Raw genomic sequence first — 22,107 nt, 5'->3', positions numbered from 1 at the left:
CATCAACCCCCTCGGTGGGGCCGTAGGCTCTGTGGTGTGTGGCATGTCCTAACATAGACTGTGCCACACACTTCCTGTCCTCTGATGGTCATGAATTCACCATGACCCAAACAATTAGCTGTTCCCCTACTATGGTGATATATCATGGGACATGCCCCTGTAATAAGATCTCTATAGGGCTCACAACACGTGCTCTTAAGGTACGAGCACGTGAACATGTTCGTGATATTTTGGCGGCTGCCAAAGAGACTAATGTTCAAAGCCTGAAGACGATTCCTAGACACTTTAAATTATACCATGCGTGCGATCCCTCAGGCTTCAGGATTAAAGGCATAGACCGTATCATTATCAATCTGCGGGGAGGGGGGGGTACTCTTGGTCGTCATTTGGCACAAAAAGAGGCACGCTGGATTTGGAGACTTCGGACTCTGCAACCTCATGGTCTCAATGAAACTTTAAGTTTCTCTTCTTTCCTGTGAATTAGTTTTTCCATACTTTTTAATTGGCATCTGTTTTTAACAGGTTATTAATTTTTATTTTTTCCTCTGTTTAATGTATTATGGATTTGTGTGCTCTTTGCTTATTCGGACGTCTCCTTTCTGGTGGAATTATGGTGCAGTTTTATCTTCTGGAGGACCAGATCTCATCGTAATGCTACTTTTTTTCTAGGGATTTTTCCTATTTGGTTTCACACAGTGTATCACGACTGTCATTATCTATATATACCTTTAGTACATATTTAGTCACATTGCCCATCACCTTTTATGTACACATTGTACCAAATTTTTATTCTCGTATATATTTTCTTTTTATATGCCAGCTCCTTTAAGCGCAACCTATGCTTTTAGCCTTCCATCTGCTGAGTGCGCATGCGCGCCGGCGCTCCGTTGCCGGGTAACGATGACGGCGTCTTTTCGAAGGATGGTGGACTTGCGTCTCTGTTCCCGCTCACACGTCCGTGTGGGTATGTCCGAATGACGCGGTCCGCCTCTCCGTGATTCCCTCGTCGGTGCCCGACTTGGATTGCGGACCGACTGCGCATGCGCCGGTATAACCCAGACCTTTGGCCCCTTACTGTGGCTAATGGCTGGCTTTCAGAACTAACTGCACTTGCGTCATCACGTTTTCGCGTTTCTGTAAAGAGCATTTGGAATGGTTTATCCTCCTTTAAATATTCCACCCATTCCCATGATGCCATACCCCCGGGAAGAAGGCACTACGCCGAAACGCGCGTCGGGGTAGGCAGCAGCGCAGCTCTCCAGGTACACTATACCATTAGCCCACACTATTTTTGCCTTGTACTCTCTGTTACTCCATATTTACATTTTACTGCCACCTCGGTAGCCATTCCCTCATAAAATTGTACCAAGTATGCATATATTGGTTTATATACCTTGTGACATGGTGCCTTTGGTGTTACTATTTTCATATTGAAATGCACTTGCACTTTTTGGAGTTAACTATATGTTTACAGTTCCTCTTGTTTTTGTGGGACATTACCTGGTGGGCATGAGGCTGATGCTGTTTGGGGAATGATTGTCATTCACGCTATCCCTTTTGTATACATCTCTTGTGATTTTACTTATTGATTCAATAAAATAATTAGTTTTACACTGGTTCTAGTAGTGCTGTTCTCTTGTAGGATTTCTGACTCCATAACTGCAGAGTCCAGATCTCCTCTGGTATATTATCAGCACAACCACTGCGCCCCCGCCGGGAGCATCATGGCCGAGCAGCTGCATGCAGCCGTACATCACCAAGCACAATGCAGGGAGTCAGATGGAGTGGTGTAAAGCCGCCACCACTGGACTCTGGAGGAAACGTGGTCTGTTCAGTGACAAATCACATTTCTCTCTCTGGCGTCTGATGGAGGAGTCTGGGTTAGGGGACTCCAGGAGATCGTTACCCCCTGACTGCATTGTGCCCCTGTACAGTTCGATGGAGGAAGGATAATGCTATGAGCTGTTATCAGGGGTCGGCCTGAAGAGAAATCTTAATACTTCAGCACAAGACTTTGTGGATAATTGCAGTTTCCAGCTTTTTGGGAACAATTTGGGGAAGGTCCTATTCTGTTCCTCAGTACTGTGCCCAGTGAACAAGGCCCATACAGACACGGCTGGGGGAGTTTATGGAAGAATATAACCGTCCCGCACAGAGGGTGGACTTCAACCTCATACAACACCTTGAACAGAGATTGTGACCCCGGCCTCTCCCCAACATCAGGGTCTGACCTCACAAACGCTCTTCTGGATGAAAGGGCAAAAATCCTCATAGACGCCTCCAAAATCATGTAGAAAGCCTTCCTATAAGAGCAGGAGAGGTTATATCTGCAGAGGGGCGACTCCACATTAATCTCTATGGATGTAGGACGGGAGGTCAGAAACGATGCCGTAGGTTTCCCAATACTTTTGTAAATAGAGTATTTAGAATAGTGAATGGTACGGAGCTGCAATGCCAAAACAGTCAATAGGATTTTTCCCACCGATATCACTGATAGATTAATTAGCCATTTAATTAGTGTATGATGGGCATGGGGTCGGAGAATGAGGCGACCGCAGAGATCAGTAAAGCAGAGGCCGTTTCACTTCTTTTCGATTTTAGCGCCGCTCCCGGCCAGACGGGGTGCAGGTAAATGACATATTAAACATGAAGTGATACGTAAAATGTGTTTCATTACCTCGGACTGCACCTTCTGTAGAGATGGACTGGGGCCGCAAAGTACACACACATCTATGCCAGGAACCAACTGAAAGGTGAGCAGCCTGTGAGGAACCTGAAAAATACCAGCGGGTCCATAGCCTCCATTACAACAGGACACAACGCACATTTCGGGTATGTACATGCCGGACGGATAAATGGCAAATTTTACATTAATTTGTGTTGCAGATCTGCTGGAGAGGCGGCTCTGTGTAGATGCTCCGTGATCGTGGTAATGGCAAGATATTCTCTATGTCATATTGTCTCCGAAAAAAAATGAAGATGTGACTAATCTGATGCAGAGGACGGGCAACCATGGTCTCCTTGGTCATATGTAGTCCGTGGCTGCTTGATCATCCATCTCTGTGCAGGAGCTGAACCCTGGTCCTTCTCGCTGAAAAATCGACAGGCAAAACACAAATCGAGGCCACACCCCGCACCCCATGAGTGACAGGTCTCTCCTTATGCACACATAGGATGAGAAGCTGTTGGGTCGGCCAGGACACACGGGATAGGTCACACATGGCTGCAATAACATAGCACGGGTAGTGACCGGTTCACACTGTACGTGTCTGATGACAGGATCCCTTTAATAAGGAGGATGTGTCCTTACATTATCAATCAATGCCGCCTAATAATTTACACATTGATGAAGATTCATAACAGTGGACGGTCGAGATCGTTAGACCACAATGTGACTTCTTTTTCTTTGGCCTAAAACATATTTTTTAAAAAGTTGGACATGTGAAACAACATCTTCCATCCCACCAAAAAAAAAAATACATAAATAAAGACTCACGGTGGGGCTTCCTTGAGGCAGATACACAGGGTAATCGCGTGATGAATGGGGTGACAAGGAAGCGACCAGCCAGCACAGAAGCATCACGTCTTGGGACGCCAGTCTCCACCACTTTTCTGTGGCAGCGACCACTTTGCCTCCGGACAGAAGGCAGCCAAAGTCACTTTCTGCAGCTTGGGTGAAACCATCAAGACACTCCTGTAATGATAAAATGACACGGCTAAAGAAAAATCACATATTACATGGCTGCGAAAATCTCAGCAACCTGCAGATAAGCCAATTGTTGGATATTCAAAGAGCTTCCTAGGCATTGGTGAAAATCTGATAATAGAGACGACATGGCGAGGGGGCCGGATGTTATATAACAGGGGGGCAGGACGTTATATACAGGGGGGGCGATGGGCCGGATGTTATACACTGGGGAGGGTGCGAGGGGGAACGGTGAGGGGCCGGACATAATAGACTGGTGTGGGGGGGGCGAGATACTGCATGTCATACACTGTGGGGGAGAGGGGTCGGATGTTATACACTGGGGTGATGGGGGGGAGAGGGGTCGGATGTTATACACAGGGGGGGGCAGATGTTATACACTGGGGGGGCTTTCAGACATTATGCATTGGGGGTCCGAGGGACCGGATGTTATACACTGGGGGGAATGGGGGGGGGGAGAGGGGTCGGATGTTATACACAGGGGGGCAGATGTTATACACTGGGGGGGGGCTGTCAAACATTATGCACTGGGGGTCCGAGGGACAGGATGTTATACACTGGGGGGAATGGGGGGGGGAGAGGGGTCGGACGTTATACACTGGGGTGATGGGGGGGAGAGGGGTCGGATGTTATACACAGGGGGGCAGATGTTATACACTGGGGGGGCTGTCGGACATTATGCACTGGGGGTCTGAGGGACAGGATGTTATACACTGGGGGGAATGGGGGGGGGGGGAGAGGGGTCGGACGTTATACACTGGGGTGATGGGGGGGAGGGGTCGGATGTTATACACAGGGGGGCAGATGTTATACACTGGGGGGGCTGTCGGACATTATGCATTGGGGGTCCAAGGGACCGGATGTTATACACTGGGGGGAATGGGGGGGAGAGGGGTCGGATGTTATACACTGGGGTGATGGGGGGAGAGGGGTCGGATGTTATACACAGGGGGGCAGATGTTATACACTGAGGGGGGCTGTCGGATATTATGCATTGGGGGTCCGAGGGACCGGATGTTATACACTGGGGGGAATGGGGGGGGGGGAGAGGGGTCGGATGTTATACACTGGGGGGAATGGGGGGGGGGGAGAGGGGTCGGATGTTATACACTGGGGTGATGGGGGTAGAGGGGTTGGATGTTATACACAGGGGGTCGGATGTTATACACAGGGGGGCAGATGTTATACACTGGGGGGGCTGTCAAACATTATGCATTGGGGGTCCGAGGGACAGGATGTTATACACTGGGGGGAATGGGGGGGGAGGGGTCGGATGTTATACACTGGGGTGATGGGGGGGAGAGGGGTCGAATGTTATACACAGGGGGGCAGATGTTATACACTGGGGGGGCTGTCAAACATTATGCATTGGGGGTCCGAGGGACCGGATGTTATACACTGGGGGGAATGGTGGGGGGAGAGGGGTCAGATGTTATACACTGGGGTGATGGGGGGGAGAGGGGTCGGATGTTATACACAGGGGGGCAGATGTTATACACTGAGGGGGGGCTGTCGGATATTATGCATTGGGGGTCCGAGGGACCGGATGTTATACACTGGGGGGAATGGGGGGGGGGGGGAGAGGGGTCGGATGTTATACACTGGGGGGAATGGGGGGGGAGGAGAGGGGTCGGATGTTATACACTGGGGTGATGGGGGTAGAGGGGTCGGATGTTATACACAGGGGGTCGGATGTTATACACAGGGGGGCAGATGTTATACACTGGGGGGGCTGTCAAACATTATGCATTGGGGGTCCGAGGGACAGGATGTTATACACTGGGGAGAATGGGGGGGGAGGGGTCGGATGTTATACACTGGGGTGATGGGGGGGGAGAGGGGTCGAATGTTATACACAGGGGGGCAGATGTTATACACTGGGGGGGCTGTCAAACATTATGCATTGGGGGTCCGTGGGACCGGATGTTATACACTGGGGGGAATGGGGGGGGGAGAGGGGTCAGATGTTATACACTGGGGTGATGGGGGGGGAGAGGGGTCGGATGTTATACACAGGGGGGCAGATGCTATACACTGGGGGGGCTGTCAAACATTATGCATTGGGGGTCCGAGGGACCGGATGTTATACACTGGGGGGAATTGGGGGGAGAGGGGTCGGATGTTATACACAGGGGGGCAGATGTTATACACTGGGGGGGGGCTGTCGGACATCATGCATTGGAGGTCCGAGGGACCGGATGTTATACACTGGGGGGAATGGGGGGGGAGAGGGGTCGGATGTTATACACAGGGGGGCAGATGTTATACACTGGGGGGGCTGTCGGATATTATGCATTGGGGGTCCGAGGGACCAATGTTATACACTGGGGCGAATGGGGGGGGAGAGGGGTTGGATGTTATACACTGGGGTGATGGGGGGAGGGGTTGGATGTTATACACAGGGGGGCAGATGTTATGCACTGGGGGGGGCTGTCAAACATTATGCATTGGGGGTCCGAGGGAGCGGATGTTATACACTGGGGGGAATGGGGGAGGGAGAGGGGTCGGATATTATACACTGGGGTGATGGGGGGGGAGAGGGGTCGGCTTTTATACACAGGGGGGCAGATGTTATACACTGGGGGGGGCTGTCAAACATTATGCATTGGGGGTCCGAGGGACCGGATGTTATACACTGGGGGGAATGGGGGGGGGGAGAGGGGTCGGATATTATACACTGGGGTGATGGGGGGGAGAGGGGTCGGATGTTATACACAGGGGGGCAGATGTTATACACTGGGGGGGGCTGTCAAACATTATGCACTGGGGGTCCGAGGGACCGGATGTTATACACTGGGGGGAGGAGGGGGGGAATGGGGGTTGAATGTTATACACCGGGGGGGCAGAAAGTGAGGAACGAGTGGCCAGATTTTACACAGCAGGTGAGAGCGAGGGGCCGCATGTTATACACCAGGGGTGAGGGTGACTGGATGTTATATACCAGGTGGAAAAGGGGGGCCAGGGGCGAGGGGGGCCGGTTACATAGCTACGCAGGTTAAATATAGACCTCAGTCCATCAAAATTCAACCTTTCTCCACCAACTGTACATTTCGTCACTAATCTAGCTATAACACACAATGTTGTGTATCAAGGAAATTGTCCGGCCCTTTTTTAAAAGCTGTTATAGTGTCGGCCATTACTACCTCTTGTGGTCGGCATTCCACAGTCTGACTCCTCTAACTGTAAAGAACCCTTTCCTGTTTAGCTGCCGGAATCGCCTTTCTTCCAACAGTAATGAGTGACCCCTAGTCCTCAGCTCGGTCCTTGGAAGGAACAAGTCGTGCGCCAGTGTTTTGTACTGGCCACACATATATTTATACATGCAAATGAGATCGCCTCTGAGGCATCTTTTTTCTAAGCTAAACAAGCCCAACTTTTCCAACCTCTCGTCGTATGAGAGGCCTTCGATTCCTTGTAATAATCTAGTTGCCCATCGTTGAACTGATTCTAACTTCTGAATGTCCTTTTTAAAATGTGGAGCCCAAAACTGGATCCCATATTCTAGATGTGGCCTCACCAGTGATTTATAAAAGGGTAATAATACGTTGGGATTGCGGGATTTTCTCTCTCTTTTATACATCCTAAAATCTTGTTTGCTTTTGCAGCTGCTGCTTGACATTGAGTGCTGCTGCTCAGCTTACTTGTAGCCAGAATACCCAAGTCCTTCTCCTGTTCTGTAGTCCCGAGTACACTCCGATTTAATGTACAGTCATGGCCAGAAGTTTTGAGAATGACACCAAAATTATATTTTCACATGATCTGCTGCCCTCTGGTTTTTTATTAGTGTTTGTCTGATGTTTATATCACATACAGAAATATAATTGCAATCATATTATGAGTACCAACAGGTTACATTGACAGTTAGAATGAGTTAATGCAGCAAGTCAATATTTGCAGTGTTGACCCTTCTTCTTCAAGACCTCTGCAATTCTCCCTGGCATGCTCTCAATCAACTTCTGGACCAAATCCTGACTGATAGCAGTCCATTCTTGCATAATCAATGCTTGCATTTTGCCAGAATTTGTTGGTTTTTGTTTGTCCACCCGTCTCTTGATGATTGACCACAAGTTCTCAATGGGATTAAGATCTGGGGAGTTTCCAGGCCATGGACCCAAAATCTCTATGTTTTGTTCCATGAGCCATTTAGTAATCACCTTTGCTTTATGGCAAGGTGCTCCATCATCCTGGAAAAGGCATTGTTGGGCGCCAAACTGCTCTTGGATGGTTGGGAGAAGTTGCTCTTGGAGGACATTCTGGTACCATTCTTTATTCATGGCTGTGTTTTTAGGCAAGACTGTGAGTGAGCCGATTCCCTTGGCTGAGAAGCAACCCCACACATGAATGGTTTCAGGATGCTTTACAGTTGGCATGAGACAAGACTGGTGGTAGCGCTCACCTCTTCTTCTCCGAATAAGCTGTTTTCCAGATGTCCCAAATAATCCAAAAGGGGATTCATCAGAGAAAATGACTTTGCCCCAGTCCTCAGCAGTCCACTCCCTGTACCTTTTGCAGAATATCAGTCGATCCCTGATGTATTTTCTGGAGAGAAGTGGCTTCTTTGCTGCCCTCCTTGAAACCAGGCCTTGCTCAAAGAGTCTCCACCTCACAGTGCGTGCAGAAGCACTCACACCAGCCTGCTGCCATTCCTGAGCAAGCTCGGCACTGCTGGTAGTCCGATCCCGCAGCTGAAACAGTTTTAAGATACGGTCCTGGTGCTTGCTGGTCTTTCTTGGGCGCCCTGGAGCCTTTTTGACAACAATGGAAGCTCTCTCCTTGAAGTTCTTGATGATGCGATAGATTGTTGACTGAGGTGCAATCTTTGTAGCTGCGATACTCTTCCCTGTTAGGCCATTTTTGTGCAGTACAATGATGGCTGCACATGTTTCTTTAGAGATAACCATGGTTAACTGAAGAGAAACAATGATACCAGGCACCAGCCTCCTTTTAAAGTGTCCAGTGATGTCATTCTTACTTAATCATGACTGATTGATCGCCAGCCCTGTCCTCATCAACACCCACACCTGTGTTAATGGATCAATCACTAAAACGATGTTAGCTGCTCCTTTTAAGGCAGGACTGCAATGATGTTGAAATGTGTTTTGGGGGTTAAAGTTCATCTTCTGGGCAAATAATGACTTTGCAAGTACAGTAATCGCTGTTAAGCTGATCACTCTGACATTCAGGAGTATATGCAAATTGCCATTAGAAAAAAATGAAGCAGTAGACTTTGGAAAAATTAATATTTGTCTCATTCTCAAAACTTTTGGCCATGACTGTATATGCAGCTATAGGATTACTCCGTCCTAGGTGCAATACTCTACATTTATCTACATTAATCTCATTTGCCAAGTGTTTGCCCATCAGTCATCCTATCCAGATCATTTTGCAATATTGTAATGTCAAGGTCAGATCTTAATATCCTACATAGTTTGGTGTTGTCAGCAAAGACAGACACTTTACTTTCAATCCAGATCTACATCTCTGGACCAGACATCACCACCCTTCTAACCAGAATCCCACAATGTCTGTCTCACATTTCATCCTTCTCCGCTAGATTTCTAAAACTTAATATGGACAAAACAGAATTCATCATATTTCCCCCATCTCACTTACCTCCCCCAACAGACCTATCCATTAAAGTAAACGGCTGCCCACTCTCCCCAGTCCCACAAGCTCGCTGTCTCGGGGTAATTCTTGACACTGATCTCTCCTTCAAACCACATATCCAAGCCCTTTCCACTTCCTGTCGACCCCAACAAAATATCTCCCGGATCCGTACATTCCTCAACCAAGAATCTGCAAAAACCCTAGTCCATGCCCTCATCATCTCACGCCTTGACTACTGCAACCTCATGCCCTGTGGCCTCCCCTCTAGCTCTCTCACGCATCCCCCATACTCTGGAACTCTCTACCCCAACCAGTGCCAGTGAGCGGCTGCCAAGGCAAACAGGATCATGGGGTGCATTAAAAGAGGTCTGAATACACATGATGAGAGCATTATACTGCCTCTGCACAAATCCCTGGTTAGACCGCACATGGAGTACTGTGTCCAGTTTTGGGCACCGGTGCTCAGGAAGGATATAATGGAACTAGAGAGAGTACAAAGTTGGGCAACAAAATTAATAAAGGGGATGGGGGAACTACAATACCCATAGAGATTAGCAAAATTAGGATTATTTAGTCTAGAAAAAAGACGACTGAGGGGCGATCTAATAAACATGTGTAAGTATATAAGGGGACAATACAAATATCTCTCCGAGGATCTGTTTATACCAAGGAATGTGATGGTCACAAGGGGGCATTCTCTGCGACTGGAGGAGAGAAGGTTTTTCCACCAATATAAAAGAGGATTTTTTACTGTTAGGGCAGTGAGAATCTGGAATTGCTTGCCTGAGGAGGTGGTGATGGCGATCTCAGTCGAGGGGTTCAAGAGAGTCCTGGATGTCTTCCTGGAGCGCAACAATATTGTATCTTACAGTTATTAGGTTCTTTAGAAGGACGTAGATCTGGGGTTATATTCTGATGGAATATAGGCTGAACTGGATGGACAAATGTCTTTTTTCGGCCTTACTAACTATGTTACCCTTAAACATTTGTTCAAAGCATGCACACATCTCACAAGACGCACACCTGGTGGTATTTTTCATGGATCACATATTCAATGGTGATAACAGTACAGATAAAAGCAGAACAAACACAAACAATTGGAGCTAGTAAGGAAAACACCAAACTATGCTATTGTGTTTAACTATGAAATTGCATTTAACTATGGACTTATCTGCAGTCTTGGACTTCACCAGGGGGGTGAGGGGCCAGGTGTCGGATGTACCATATCGGGGGATGGGCAGATGTTAAACACTAGGGGCAAGGGTGGCTGGATGTTATAAACCACGGAACAAGGGGTTAGATGTTAAACGCAGGGGCTGGAGGAGTGGTAGGGAGGCAAGAGGCCAGATGTCATCCACTGGGGATGATGCCCTGGATGTTAGATGCCGGGGTCGAAGGGCCGAAAGGTATACACCGGGGGAAACAGTATTTAACAAAAAAAAAAATAGTTCAATAATTAAGATGCATGCCCTGTTTCTTCTATCTGTATATTGTATATAAAATAAAAAGTACCTAAAAGAAAAATTCAAACAAAAAATGTGCCTACCGTGGTTTTAATTTTTCTGATTTTCCTGGCTCTGAATCCACATTTACTTAAAATGCCACAGAGCCAAATCATTGTGTAAATCAAATCAAGTGCCAAAAAAAAGGTTGTGGCACTGTCTAACTATGGGCCTCTTTTTACCTGTCCACTGGCATATTAATAGGTGCTCATAAATTTGACTCACAGTTTGCCAATTTAATTAATTAAGCATAATAGAATGTAAATGATCAACTATCGACGTCATTGCGCTTTACATTTTCTCCACAAGTGACACTTACCAATGTACCTCGCATCATGTTCTCATACACTTTATGCAGTATTAGCCCTCTGTGTCTGTACTGCTACATACTTAGGCAGGTAACTGGTTCATGCAGCTTTACATGAACACCTGAGCCTTACACTATAGCTGGTCCGAATAACTAAAGCAATTGTTACCATCCACCTCTCGTGTCTCCCCTTTTCCCCATAGTTTGTAAGCTTGCGAGCAGGGCCCTCACTCCTCCTGGTATCTGTTTTGAACTGTATTTCTGTTATGCTGTAATGTCTATTGTCTGTACAAGTCCCCTCTATAATTTGTAAAGCGCTGCGGAATATGTTGGCGCTATATAAATAAAATTATTATTATTATTATTATTATTATTATTACAGGACAGATGATAAATGTCTGATTGCACCATCTTTTGACTTACGAGCCAGTAAAAAAATTAATCTATCTTTTAATGCTCTTGCAATTGATAGAAACCCAATTCATTTAACCCTCTTCTGAGCTAGCATTGTAAAGGTTACAAATTTACAACACAGTGATCAGGCCCCCTGCCCCCGAAACGCCGTGCTAACCTGAAGAATGGCCACATCGTGAGCAATAACACAGTCCACGCACTGAGTTAGGTCTGCCATCTTCTCAGACTCTGTTAAAAAGCTGTCAATCAACTTGTAGCAGGCCTGAAAGAAAAAAAGAAGGAAAAAAAAAGGTTTAAGAAAAGTGCAAAGTCCTTTCATATACATTTAGAAAATTTTCAAACTAATAGCAGACACATTAGTACCCAGTTTTGACGCGCTGTGGGGGTCATAACGGTCAGATCACCACCAATGTGATAATTTGTTTTCATCAGACATAGTAGGTGGAGACTTGCTGCTGTAAAGTTCCCCATATACAGTACACAGAAACATAAGGGATTTCTGATCTCCTGTCTCTATGCATCACATATTTAGAAGAAGCAGCATACTTGCTTCATAGGAGGCAAGAAAGCAGGACAAGTCATGCCTATGTGTGAACGAATGTCTACCATATAAACTGAAAACCTATAAAATGAAAAAAGGGGCAATCCACGTGCCCATTACGGTTCCCTTTTCTACAGATACAGCTTGGATTCAAACTGACAGTAAAAAAGTGAACTAGATGCCCACAAGAATTAAAATTTTTCTGTCAAGTAGACATTCGTATACCATTACTTAGGCATGTCCCAAATGACAAAAGGCCTTTATTTTGTAGAATGTTATCATGGAGAGAAACATCAAGTGTGGCTGACCATTAGACTAGCTGGGCCCTTCAGATCAGAAGAGAGCTTTACAATTCGTCGGTAAGTGAAGCTGTATTTATTGTAATAAGTTAGACTTTTAAAGGATCGATCTACGATGATGAAAGCGGATGGGTGGGACTCATTTTACTCATTTGTTATAACATTCTCTACCATTTAGAAAATTCCTTTTTGAAGCCGGACTACCCCTTTAATGACATTGCTGGATGCTGCACTCTTTATCAACTCGCTATATTCCCTGAGATATGAAAACGTAGGGTCAGTAGGGAAGCAGAAATAATAGATGGAAGACACAGTAAGCCTCCTTAGTACATGTGTCACAGTCACAGACTTCCATATCTTATGTTTAGGTCATTTTTCTAGATGATTTTTGTCAGGACTGGCCGACCACCTGATGTGTATGGGGGCCTCCTTACAGGAAGAAAAGGATCGGGTGGCTGGAATTTAAAGGTCCAATCTTTTAATTTTCAGGGAAGATAAGTCGCTGTCTGGCCTTTTCCTCTCTCCCTGAGGAATGCCGAGAGAACGGCACTCGAGTGTTTGGGGATTCAGGAGAGGTAGTCGTCTCAGACAGTTTAAGACCTATGCAATCTCTACGGACAACCGCTTCCGATAACCTGCTCCACTTACTCGTAGGTCTTTCTTCAAACGTTCCACATTTTTAATATTGATGAGGTCGTCCAAGCCGATAACGAGAACCTGCAAAAGTAATGGGGACACGTTATTGCTGGCAAACACAATAACTTCTGGTCTTACACGGTGTATAGGTCTTCCATAATTGTGGGATCTAGTGAGTGAGTGGATGTAAACCTCTGGAGTCTAGCTGACTTCAGGGTGGTGGTAATGGAGGAAAGTGTGACAACTTCTAGTACAATCATGGTACAAAGGCCAGGAGCAGCCTCACACTGCAGGTGCTACAGCACACAAATGGCCTAATGACACAGATATATTGTACTTGAGGCAGTAAAACGATTATAAATCACATTAGTAGCAAGTGGATTGCTCGGAAGATAGCTACTGCTCCCACGCCTAATACACATCCTCGGCTGAGAAGGCAGCGGTTCCAAATGGGGAGAGGGGAAAAAGCTCAGCTCAGGCGGCTGCTTATCACCACTGAGATAAAGGCTTGGGTACAATAAAATCCAACATGTCCAATCCTTATTTTTCCTGATATCATATGTCCAGATAAGATCTGTGACACTCAGTTATCAGAATCCGTCAAAATCGGGTTTTGATCGCCACTGATCTAACGTGTAAGGGCTGCTTTAGAGGCGAGGAAGAGCAGCTCTTGAAAAGCTGCAGCCCTACCTTTGTGTTGCGGCACATAGGTCAGCGCAGTGTTATTTCCAGAAAACGTTAAGCAGAATTATGAATGCAGCTCTAATCTGAATGACAAGTACTGACAAGCTACACACCATGGCGCTGAAGACGTTCTCCAGTAGCTTGTTCAGTGACATGTCGCTGGCCGAGTTTTCACAGGACATCACTATTAGGTTGATGCTTAAAAAAAAAAGAAAAGAAAATGATCACATATTGATGTCAAAAGTATTAACCCCACAACTTGCCAAGGCATTATGTAAAAGTGATGATAGACTAGGAATGAACCTCAAAGTTCCCGGACTCTGGTATTTAACAGTTGTCCGCCTCACTCTCGATGTATAACATTCAGCCTATAGTCCCCCCCAGTGTATCACATCAAGCCCCTGCCTTCCCCCCATGTATAATATCCAGCCTCTCGCCCCCCCCTCCCAGTGAATAACATCTGGCCCCGTGCTCCCTCGGGGTTTATTACATCTTGTCCCTCGCGCCCCTGGGGTGTATAACATCTGGCCCCTTGCTCCCCTGGAGTATATAACATCCTGCACCTAGCCTCCCCTCCTCATGTATAACGTCCGGCACCTCGAGTGTAGATAGATTTTGGAGGATCTGAATGTATTGCATTGGAATGGGCAGAAAAACAAAATCCAGATGGGGTGCAAATACTTTTGCAAAGATAAAATAAAACAGATGGGGAAGGTTGTTTGACGGAGGCGTCTGTTGTAGAGAGGGAAGAGTGTGTGGATTTCATCACTTTTATTTAATCCCGGCACTGATAATAGAACAGATTATCAGCGTGTCGGTGCATAGATAAGATTATTAGTAACACAACCGGAGAACCGCAGACGTCATGACTGAAGAAACTGTAAAGTCATATCTAATCACTGACCCTTCATGATTCAGGGGCACCTGAGGTGGCCGCAAACATTGGTCTAAATGGACTTGATCGTTTGTAGGAATTTAAAAAGAGAAGATACATTTTTAGTTGTCGTCATTGCGTGGAAAGAAGTCGGCCATGGTTAAAATTTTTGTCCCGATAGTCGCTGGTCCAGGAAAATAACTTTTCCTGAAAGATCGTCCTTCTCGTAGACACAGAGAACATGTATGGTCAGTTCAAAGCGCCGCCAGGACAAATATGGAATAAAATGTGTAAGATGACCAACTGTTCACCAGTTATTCAACCATTCAACAGATCTAGTAGAAAGTGTATGATGTCCTTAAAAGGGAACGACCGGGACTGAATAATTGGGATAGGTCATCAATATGAGATAGGGGAGGGTCCTACACCTGGCAGCCCTGCCATCAGCTGAAATCAAGAAGGAAAATTCATGGAATTATGGAAATCCACAGGTTGGCTGCAGCGTCTCCAGACTTGTCTCCCATTGAGCACATCTTGGATGGTATTGACAGGTGATTACAAAGGAGCTGCCAGCAGCGGATCTTGATGATTTGCCCAAGTGCATTAAGCAGTAGAACCTTCCTGAGAAGACCATTAATGACCTCACTGATAGCAGCCAAGGCTGGAAGTGCCGACATTTCTGCATGTGGCTCAGACTCCAGACCAAATAAACCAAGATTTTTTTTGAACATTTTATTTCCAATTTTTCCATCATTTGCGGATCAGTAACGTCTCCATCCTGTGATTTCCAGCATTCCGTGACTTCTCCTTCTTGGTGCTGCAATTTCAAGGTTAAGGCCGGACAATGCTGTGGACGCCATCAGTCACTTACCTATCATGGAAGGTCCTCCACACCACCCTGCTGTTCTCAGTGCATGTAGACGTTAACAGAACATCCTGATTATTAGCAAACATGTGCACGCCATTCAGTGATCCGATAACGGAAAAAGTCAGCTGGAAAACACAAAAGCACAGGTGAAATGAGAAAATATAGGACTTAATAAAGCCACGAAGTGCAGAATATTCTCCTGTATGGGCTGCTCTTTGCTGCCACCAGGGGAGCTCCCTTCTATTAAGACCATACACAGGCAGGTCCAGAAATATTTGGGCGGTGACAGAATCTTTGTGATTTCAGCTCTGCAGGCCACCATTTTTAATTAAAAATGAAACAACTGAGATATAATTCCAGTGTACACTTTCAGGTTTAATTCAAGGGGTTGAACAAAAATATCCTGTGAAATGTTTAGGAATTGCAACCATCTTTCTATAAAGTCTCCTCATTTCAGGGGCTCAAAATTAATTGAACAAATTAACTTTATCGTAAATAAAATGTTCATTTTTAATACTTTAGATATAATCCTCTGCAGGCAATGATTGCCTTAAATCTGGAAGCCATGGACGCCACCAAACGTTGGTTTTTCTGCTTTTTGATGACTTGCCTTGACTTTACTACAGCTTGCTTGTTCATGGCTCTTTCTGCCTAAAGTTTTGGTTTCAGCCTGTGAAATGTTGCTCGATGGAGCCAAGATCTGATGGACTAAGCCATTGAAGATAATTCCACTTACATAGTTACGTAGTTATTAAGGTTGAAGGAAGACTATATGTCCATCTAGTTCAACCCATAGCCTAACCTAACATGCCCTAACATGTTGATCCAGAGGGAGGCAAAAAAAACCCATGTGGCAAAGAGTAAGCTCCACATTGGGGAAAAAAATTCCTTCCCGACTCCACATACGGCAATCAGACTAGTTCCCTGGATCAACGCCCTATCAAGGAATCTAGTGTATATACCCTGTAACATTATACTTTTCCAGAAAGGCATCCAGTCCCCTCTTAAATTTAAGTAATGAATCACTCATTACAACATCATACGGCAGAGAGTTCCATAGTCTCACTGCTCTTACAGTAAAGAATCCGCGTCTGTTATTACGCTTAAACCTTTTTTCCTCCAAACGCAGAGGATGCCCCCTTGTCCCTGTTTCAGGTCTATGATTAAAAAGATCATCAGAAAGGTCTTTGTACTGTCCCCTCATATATTTATACATTAAAATAAGATCACCCCTTAGTCTTCGTTTTTCCAAACTAAATAGCCCCAAGTGTAATAACCTATCTTGGTATTGCAGACCCCCCAGTCCTCTAATAACCTTGGTCGCTCTTCTCTGCACCCGCTCCAGTTCAGCTATGTCTTTCTTAAACACCGGAGACCAGAACTGTGCACAGTATTCTAAGTGTGGTCGAACTAGTGACTTGTATAGAGGTAAAATTATATTCTCCTCATGAGCATCTATGCCTCTTTTAATGCATCCCATTATTTTATTTGCCTTTGTAGCAGCTGCCTGACACTGGCCACTGAATATGAGTTTGTCATCCACCCATACACCCAGGTCTTTTTCATTGACGGTTTTGCCCAGAGTTTTAGAATTAAGCACATAATTATACATCTTATTACTTCTACCCAAGTGCATGACCTTACAGTTATCCCCATTAAAGCTCATTTGCCATTTATCAGCCCAAGCTTCTAGTTTACATAAATCATCCTGTAATATAAAATTGTCCTCCTCTGTATTGATTACCCTGCAGAGTTTAGTGTCATCTGCAAATATTGAAATTCTACTCTGAATGCCCCCTACAAGGTCATTAATAAATATGTTAAAAAGAAGAGGGCCCAATACTGACCCCTGTGGTACCCCACTGCTAACCGCTACCCAGTCCGAGTGTGCTCCATTAATAACCACCCTTTGTTTCCTATCCCTGAGCCAGCTCTCAACCCACTTGCACATATTTTCCCCTATCCCCATTATTCTCATTTTATGTATCAACCTTTTGTGTGGCACCGTATCAAAAGCTTTTGAAAAGTCCATATACACTACATCCACTGGGTTCCCTTGGTCCAATCCGGAACTTACCTCTTCATAGAAACTGATCAAATTAGTCTGACATGAACGGTCCCTAGTAAACCCGTGCTGATACTGGGTCATGAGGTTATTCCTCTTCAGATACTCCAGTATAGCGTCCCTTAGAATGCCCTCCAGGATTTTACCCACAGTAGAGGTTAAGCTTACTGGCCTATAATTTCCGAGTTCAGTTTTTGTTCCCTTTTTGAATATTGGCACCACATTTGCTATACGCCAGTCCTGTGGCACAGACCCTGTTATTATGGAGTCTTTAAAGATTAAAAATAATGGTCTATCAATGACTGTACTTAATTCCTGCAGTACTCGAGGGTGTATCCCATCCGGGCCCGGAGATTTGTCAATTTTAGTGATTTTTAGCCGCCGCCGCACTTCCTGCTGGGTTAAGCAGGTGACATTTAATTGGGAATTTTTATCACTAGACATTTTGTCTGCCATGGGATTTTCTTGTGTAAATACTGATGAAAAAAAGTCATTTAGCATATTGGCTTTTTCCTCATCCTCATCCACCATCTCACCCAGACTATTTTTAAGGGGGCCAACACTATCATTTTTTAGTTTCTTACTATTTATGTAGTTAAAGAATATTTTAGGATTATTTTTACTCTCTCTGGCAATGAGTCTCTCTGTCTCAATCTTTGCTGCCTTGATTTGCTTTTTACAGAATTTATTTAATTTTCTGTATTTATTTAATGCCTCCTCACTACCTACTTCCTTTAATTCTCTAAATGCTTTCTTTTTGTCACTTATTGCGCCCCTTACAGCTCTATTTAGCCATATTGGTTTCCTCCTATTTCTAGTATGTTTATTCCCATACGGTATATACTGTGCACAGGTCCTATCCAGGATGCTAATAAACGTCTCCCATTTTCTTTGTGTATTTTTGTGTCTCAGGATATCGTCCCAGTTAATTGCTCCAAGATCCTCTCTCATCCGTTGGAAATTTGCCCTCCTGAAGTTTAGTGTCCGTGTAACCCCTCTACTACACATCTTTTTAAAGGATACATGAAAACTTATTATTTTGTGATCGCTATTACCCAAGTGACCCCCAACCCTTATGTTTGATATGCGGTCTGGCCTGTTGGTTAATATTAGGTCTAGCAGTGCCCCCTTTCTTGTTGGGTCCTGAACCAGTTGTGAAAGGTAATTGTCTCTCATAGTTGTCAAAAACCGATTACCTTTGCTGGAACTGCAGGTTTCTGTTCCCCAATCTATTTCAGGGTAGTTGAAGTCCCCCATAATAATGACTTCTCGAGTCGCAGCTTCATCTATTTGCTTTACGAGGATATTCTCCATTGCTTCCATTATTTTTGGAGATTTATAACAAACCCCTATCAGTAATTAATTATTTTTTCCCCCTCCCCTTATCTCCACCCACAGGGATTCTACATTTTCATTAAATTCACCTATATTATTGCGCAGGATGGGTTTTAAGGACGATTTTACATATAGACACACCCCTCCCCCTCGCTTATCTGTATGGTCATTTCTGAACAGGCTATAGCCCTGCAAGTTAACAGCCCAGTCATGGCTCTCATCCAGCCACGTCTCAGATATCCCCACCATGTCATAATTATGCTCCAACAACATTAGTTCTAATTCGTCCATTTTGTTGGCGAGGCTTCTGGCATTAGTATACATGCACTTTATGTTCCTCTCTGTACTTCTATTTCTTAAATTATTAACTGTTCTGACCCCACCCCCATGCCACCGCCACCCCCAACTTCCTTATTTGTGCCCAGGTCTCTGTCTGCACTATCTTCCCCTCCTATAAAATGAATACCCTCCCCCCCAATTCCTAGTTTAAACACTCCTCCAACCTTCTAGCCATTCTCTCCCCCAGCACAGCTGCACCCTCCCCATTGAGGTGCAGCCCGTCCCTAGCGTAGAGCCTGTAGCCAACTGAGAAGTCGGCCCAGTTCTGCAGGAACCCAAACCCCTCTTTCCTACACCAATTCTTGAGCCACTTATTAACCTCCCTAATCTCCCGTTGCCTCTCTGACGTGGCACGTGGTACCGGCAGTATTTCGGAAAATACCACGTTGGAGGTCCTTGCTTTCAGCTTGCAGCCTAATTCCCTGAAATCATCTTTAAGGACCTTCCACCTACCTCTAACTTTGTCATTAGTGCCAATGTGCACCATGACCGCTGGGTCCTCACCAGCCCCTCCCAATAATCTGTCCACACTTCTTTGCTTCGCAGTATGTTTTGGGTCAGTCTCCATCTGGCCTTTCTACTTTTAAAGGTTGATGAATGGTTTGCAACTTGTGGTGTATTTGCTCTCATGAAGTCTTCTCTTTATGGTAGAATTACTGTAGATGCTGAAACGCCCACTTCCCGGAGAGTTTTCTTGACTTGGGAGTCAAGCTGCAGCTCTTCAGATAAATGCAAACTCCACTAGGTGGCAGCAGAGTGAAGAGAGGACTCAAATCCTGTTCAGAGCAGACCAGCAGAACTGCAGCGAGGCTACCACCAGGTGGCAGCAGAATAGTCAAACAAGCCGGGTCGATACCAAGGAGTAGAATAGTACCAAGGGGAAAATCACACACGGATTCAGAGGAAAGCCAAGAGGTCAGTACCAGTCCGAAGCAGAAGTATCAGAAGGAAAAGACAGAGTCAGGTCAGAGTCAAAGCCGAGTCGAGTACCGAGGAATCCAGACGCGAAGGGATAACACAGAGTCAGGGCGGGAAGAGAGGAATAAACACACACAGGCAAGGTCAGCTAAACGCAGCAGGACAAATCAGGGTTTCACCAAAGTCAGCTACTCATGCCGTAGGCAGGATGAAGCACAGAGAAATAGCAGACCTGAAACGAAAACAATGCAGAACGTTAACGTCTGACATGACCAGACCGGGGAAAGGAGAGACAAAACCGAAAACCCGGCCCTGATCATGACATTGGGTGGATGTTGTCCGGGAGGGTTTTGTTCACCATGGAAAGGGTTCTGCAATCATCTACCACTGTTGTCTTCCATGGGCGTCCAGGCATTTTGAGTTCCCAAAGTCACCAAAACGCTTTTTTTGTGTACCAAAACTGTTGATTTGGCCACTCATAACATTTCTGATCTCTCTTTCTCTGATGGATTTCTTTTTTTTTTTGTTCAGCCTAATGATGATCTATTTCTCTTCCATTGAGTCATTCGTTGACCGCATGTTTTGGGTTCACAGCAACAGCTTCCAAATGCAAATGCCACACATGGAATCAGCTCCCAGACCTTTTTACCTGTCTAACTGATGATGGATTCAACACGGAATAACCCATGCAGACCATTAAAGAGCTTTTGAGATAATTGTCCAATTATTTTTGGCCCCTTTAAAAAGAGGCTACTACATATTAAAGGGAACCTGTCACCCCGTTTTTTCAAGAAGAGCTAAAAATAGCGTTAAATAGGGGCAGAGCTGGGCTTTACATTAGTGTATTTTGGAGCCTTTATTCCCCACCTATGCTGCCGAAATACCTTTGTAAAGTCGCCGTTTTGGGCTGTCACTCACGCTGGTCAGGTCATATGGGCGTGGTGACAGCGCTATTTCTCCCCCAGATCTCCGTTGGTGGCGTAGTGGTGTGCGCATGTCCAAGTGGCGAATCCACTGCGCAGCTTCAAGGAAAATAGCGCGATCTGCGCTATTCAGCCGCTTATCGGTGGGCGTGGCCATCTTTGTGAGGTCGCGCGTGCGCAGATGGTTCTTCTCGGCTTCCCGGGGCTTCAGGAAAATGGCCGCGGGATGCCGCGCGTGCGCAGATGGCGATCTCGACGGCCATTTTCCTGAAGCCGAGTTCGCATCTTGGACATGCGCACACCACTACGCCACCAACGGAGATCTGGGGGAGAAACAGCGCTGTCACCATGCCCATACGACCTGACCAGCGTGAGTGACAGCCCAAAACGGCGACTTTACAAAGGTATTTCGGCAGCATAGGTGGGGAATAAAGGCTCCAAAATACACTAATGTAAAGCCCAGCTCTGCCCCTATTTAACGCTATTTTTAGCTCTTCTTGAAAAAACGGGGTAACAGGTTCCCTTTAAAGAGCTGTATTTCCTAAACCCCTACTCAAATTAGGATGTGAATACTCTCAAATTAAAAGCTGTGAATCTTCACTTTAAACCCATATTGATGATATAACTGTCATTATTGTGTTTTGGTAAAAAGGGAAAATGCCAAAACTTGTGTCACATTAACGGATGCAAGGTAATATAATTAACAAAAAAAACAAAAAAATACTATATACTCATGTTCTCGACTGCAACCAGCACCTTTTTTCCTCGCTTTCTGTTCTGATGGGAAGTGAAAGCTACAGCTGATTGGCTGCAGTGGTCAAATTACAAATCCGCCGGACGTTGGCTGAGTATATGCCGCTACTTCCAGCGTCCGCTATTATTTCCAGCGCTGTAGCTAAGATAATGCCACAGTACATGGCATCAGCTGCCGAGCTCACGGATCGGCTGCAGTGCTGTCTTGAGACTATACGCTGGACCCGGGGATGGCGAGTAAAGCAAACTGCGGCCAGGGGACAGGGAAGTTATCCGAAAACCAGAAGAAGGACCGTTTTCCCTTTTGTTTGACAGGTTTTGATAGGGACTTTTTCA

The 22,107-nt window shown here is 45.6% G+C and overlaps 2 protein-coding genes across 2 annotated transcripts in view; one reads left to right on the top strand and one right to left on the bottom strand.

The window, feature by feature from the left end:
* The window catches only part of LOC138650946 (cathepsin D-like), a 150,432-nt gene that overhangs the window by 42,975 nt on the left and 85,350 nt on the right, over nucleotides 1–22,107 (top strand). The gene's annotated exons all lie outside the window — the stretch shown is intronic.
* Nucleotides 1–22,107, bottom strand: part of FUZ (fuzzy planar cell polarity protein) — an 83,319-nt gene that overhangs the window by 45,325 nt on the left and 15,887 nt on the right. The window contains exons 2-7 of the mRNA XM_069740832.1: nucleotides 15,442–15,563; nucleotides 13,810–13,894; nucleotides 13,025–13,093; nucleotides 11,694–11,798; nucleotides 3,497–3,694; nucleotides 2,678–2,773 (exon numbers count right to left, since the gene is read on the bottom strand). Coding sequence (XP_069596933.1) covers nucleotides 2,678–2,773; nucleotides 3,497–3,694; nucleotides 11,694–11,798; nucleotides 13,025–13,093; nucleotides 13,810–13,894; nucleotides 15,442–15,563 — 675 coding nt within the window. The remainder of the gene's footprint in view (nucleotides 1–2,677; nucleotides 2,774–3,496; nucleotides 3,695–11,693; nucleotides 11,799–13,024; nucleotides 13,094–13,809; nucleotides 13,895–15,441; nucleotides 15,564–22,107) is intronic.

The sequence above is a fragment of the Ranitomeya imitator genome, chromosome 10 (assembly GCF_032444005.1).
Source record: "Ranitomeya imitator isolate aRanImi1 chromosome 10, aRanImi1.pri, whole genome shotgun sequence".
Classification (NCBI taxonomy): domain Eukaryota; kingdom Metazoa; phylum Chordata; class Amphibia; order Anura; family Dendrobatidae; genus Ranitomeya; species Ranitomeya imitator.
Note: the sequence above shows the minus strand (reverse complement) of the source record. Positions and strands in the feature narration are given on the sequence as shown.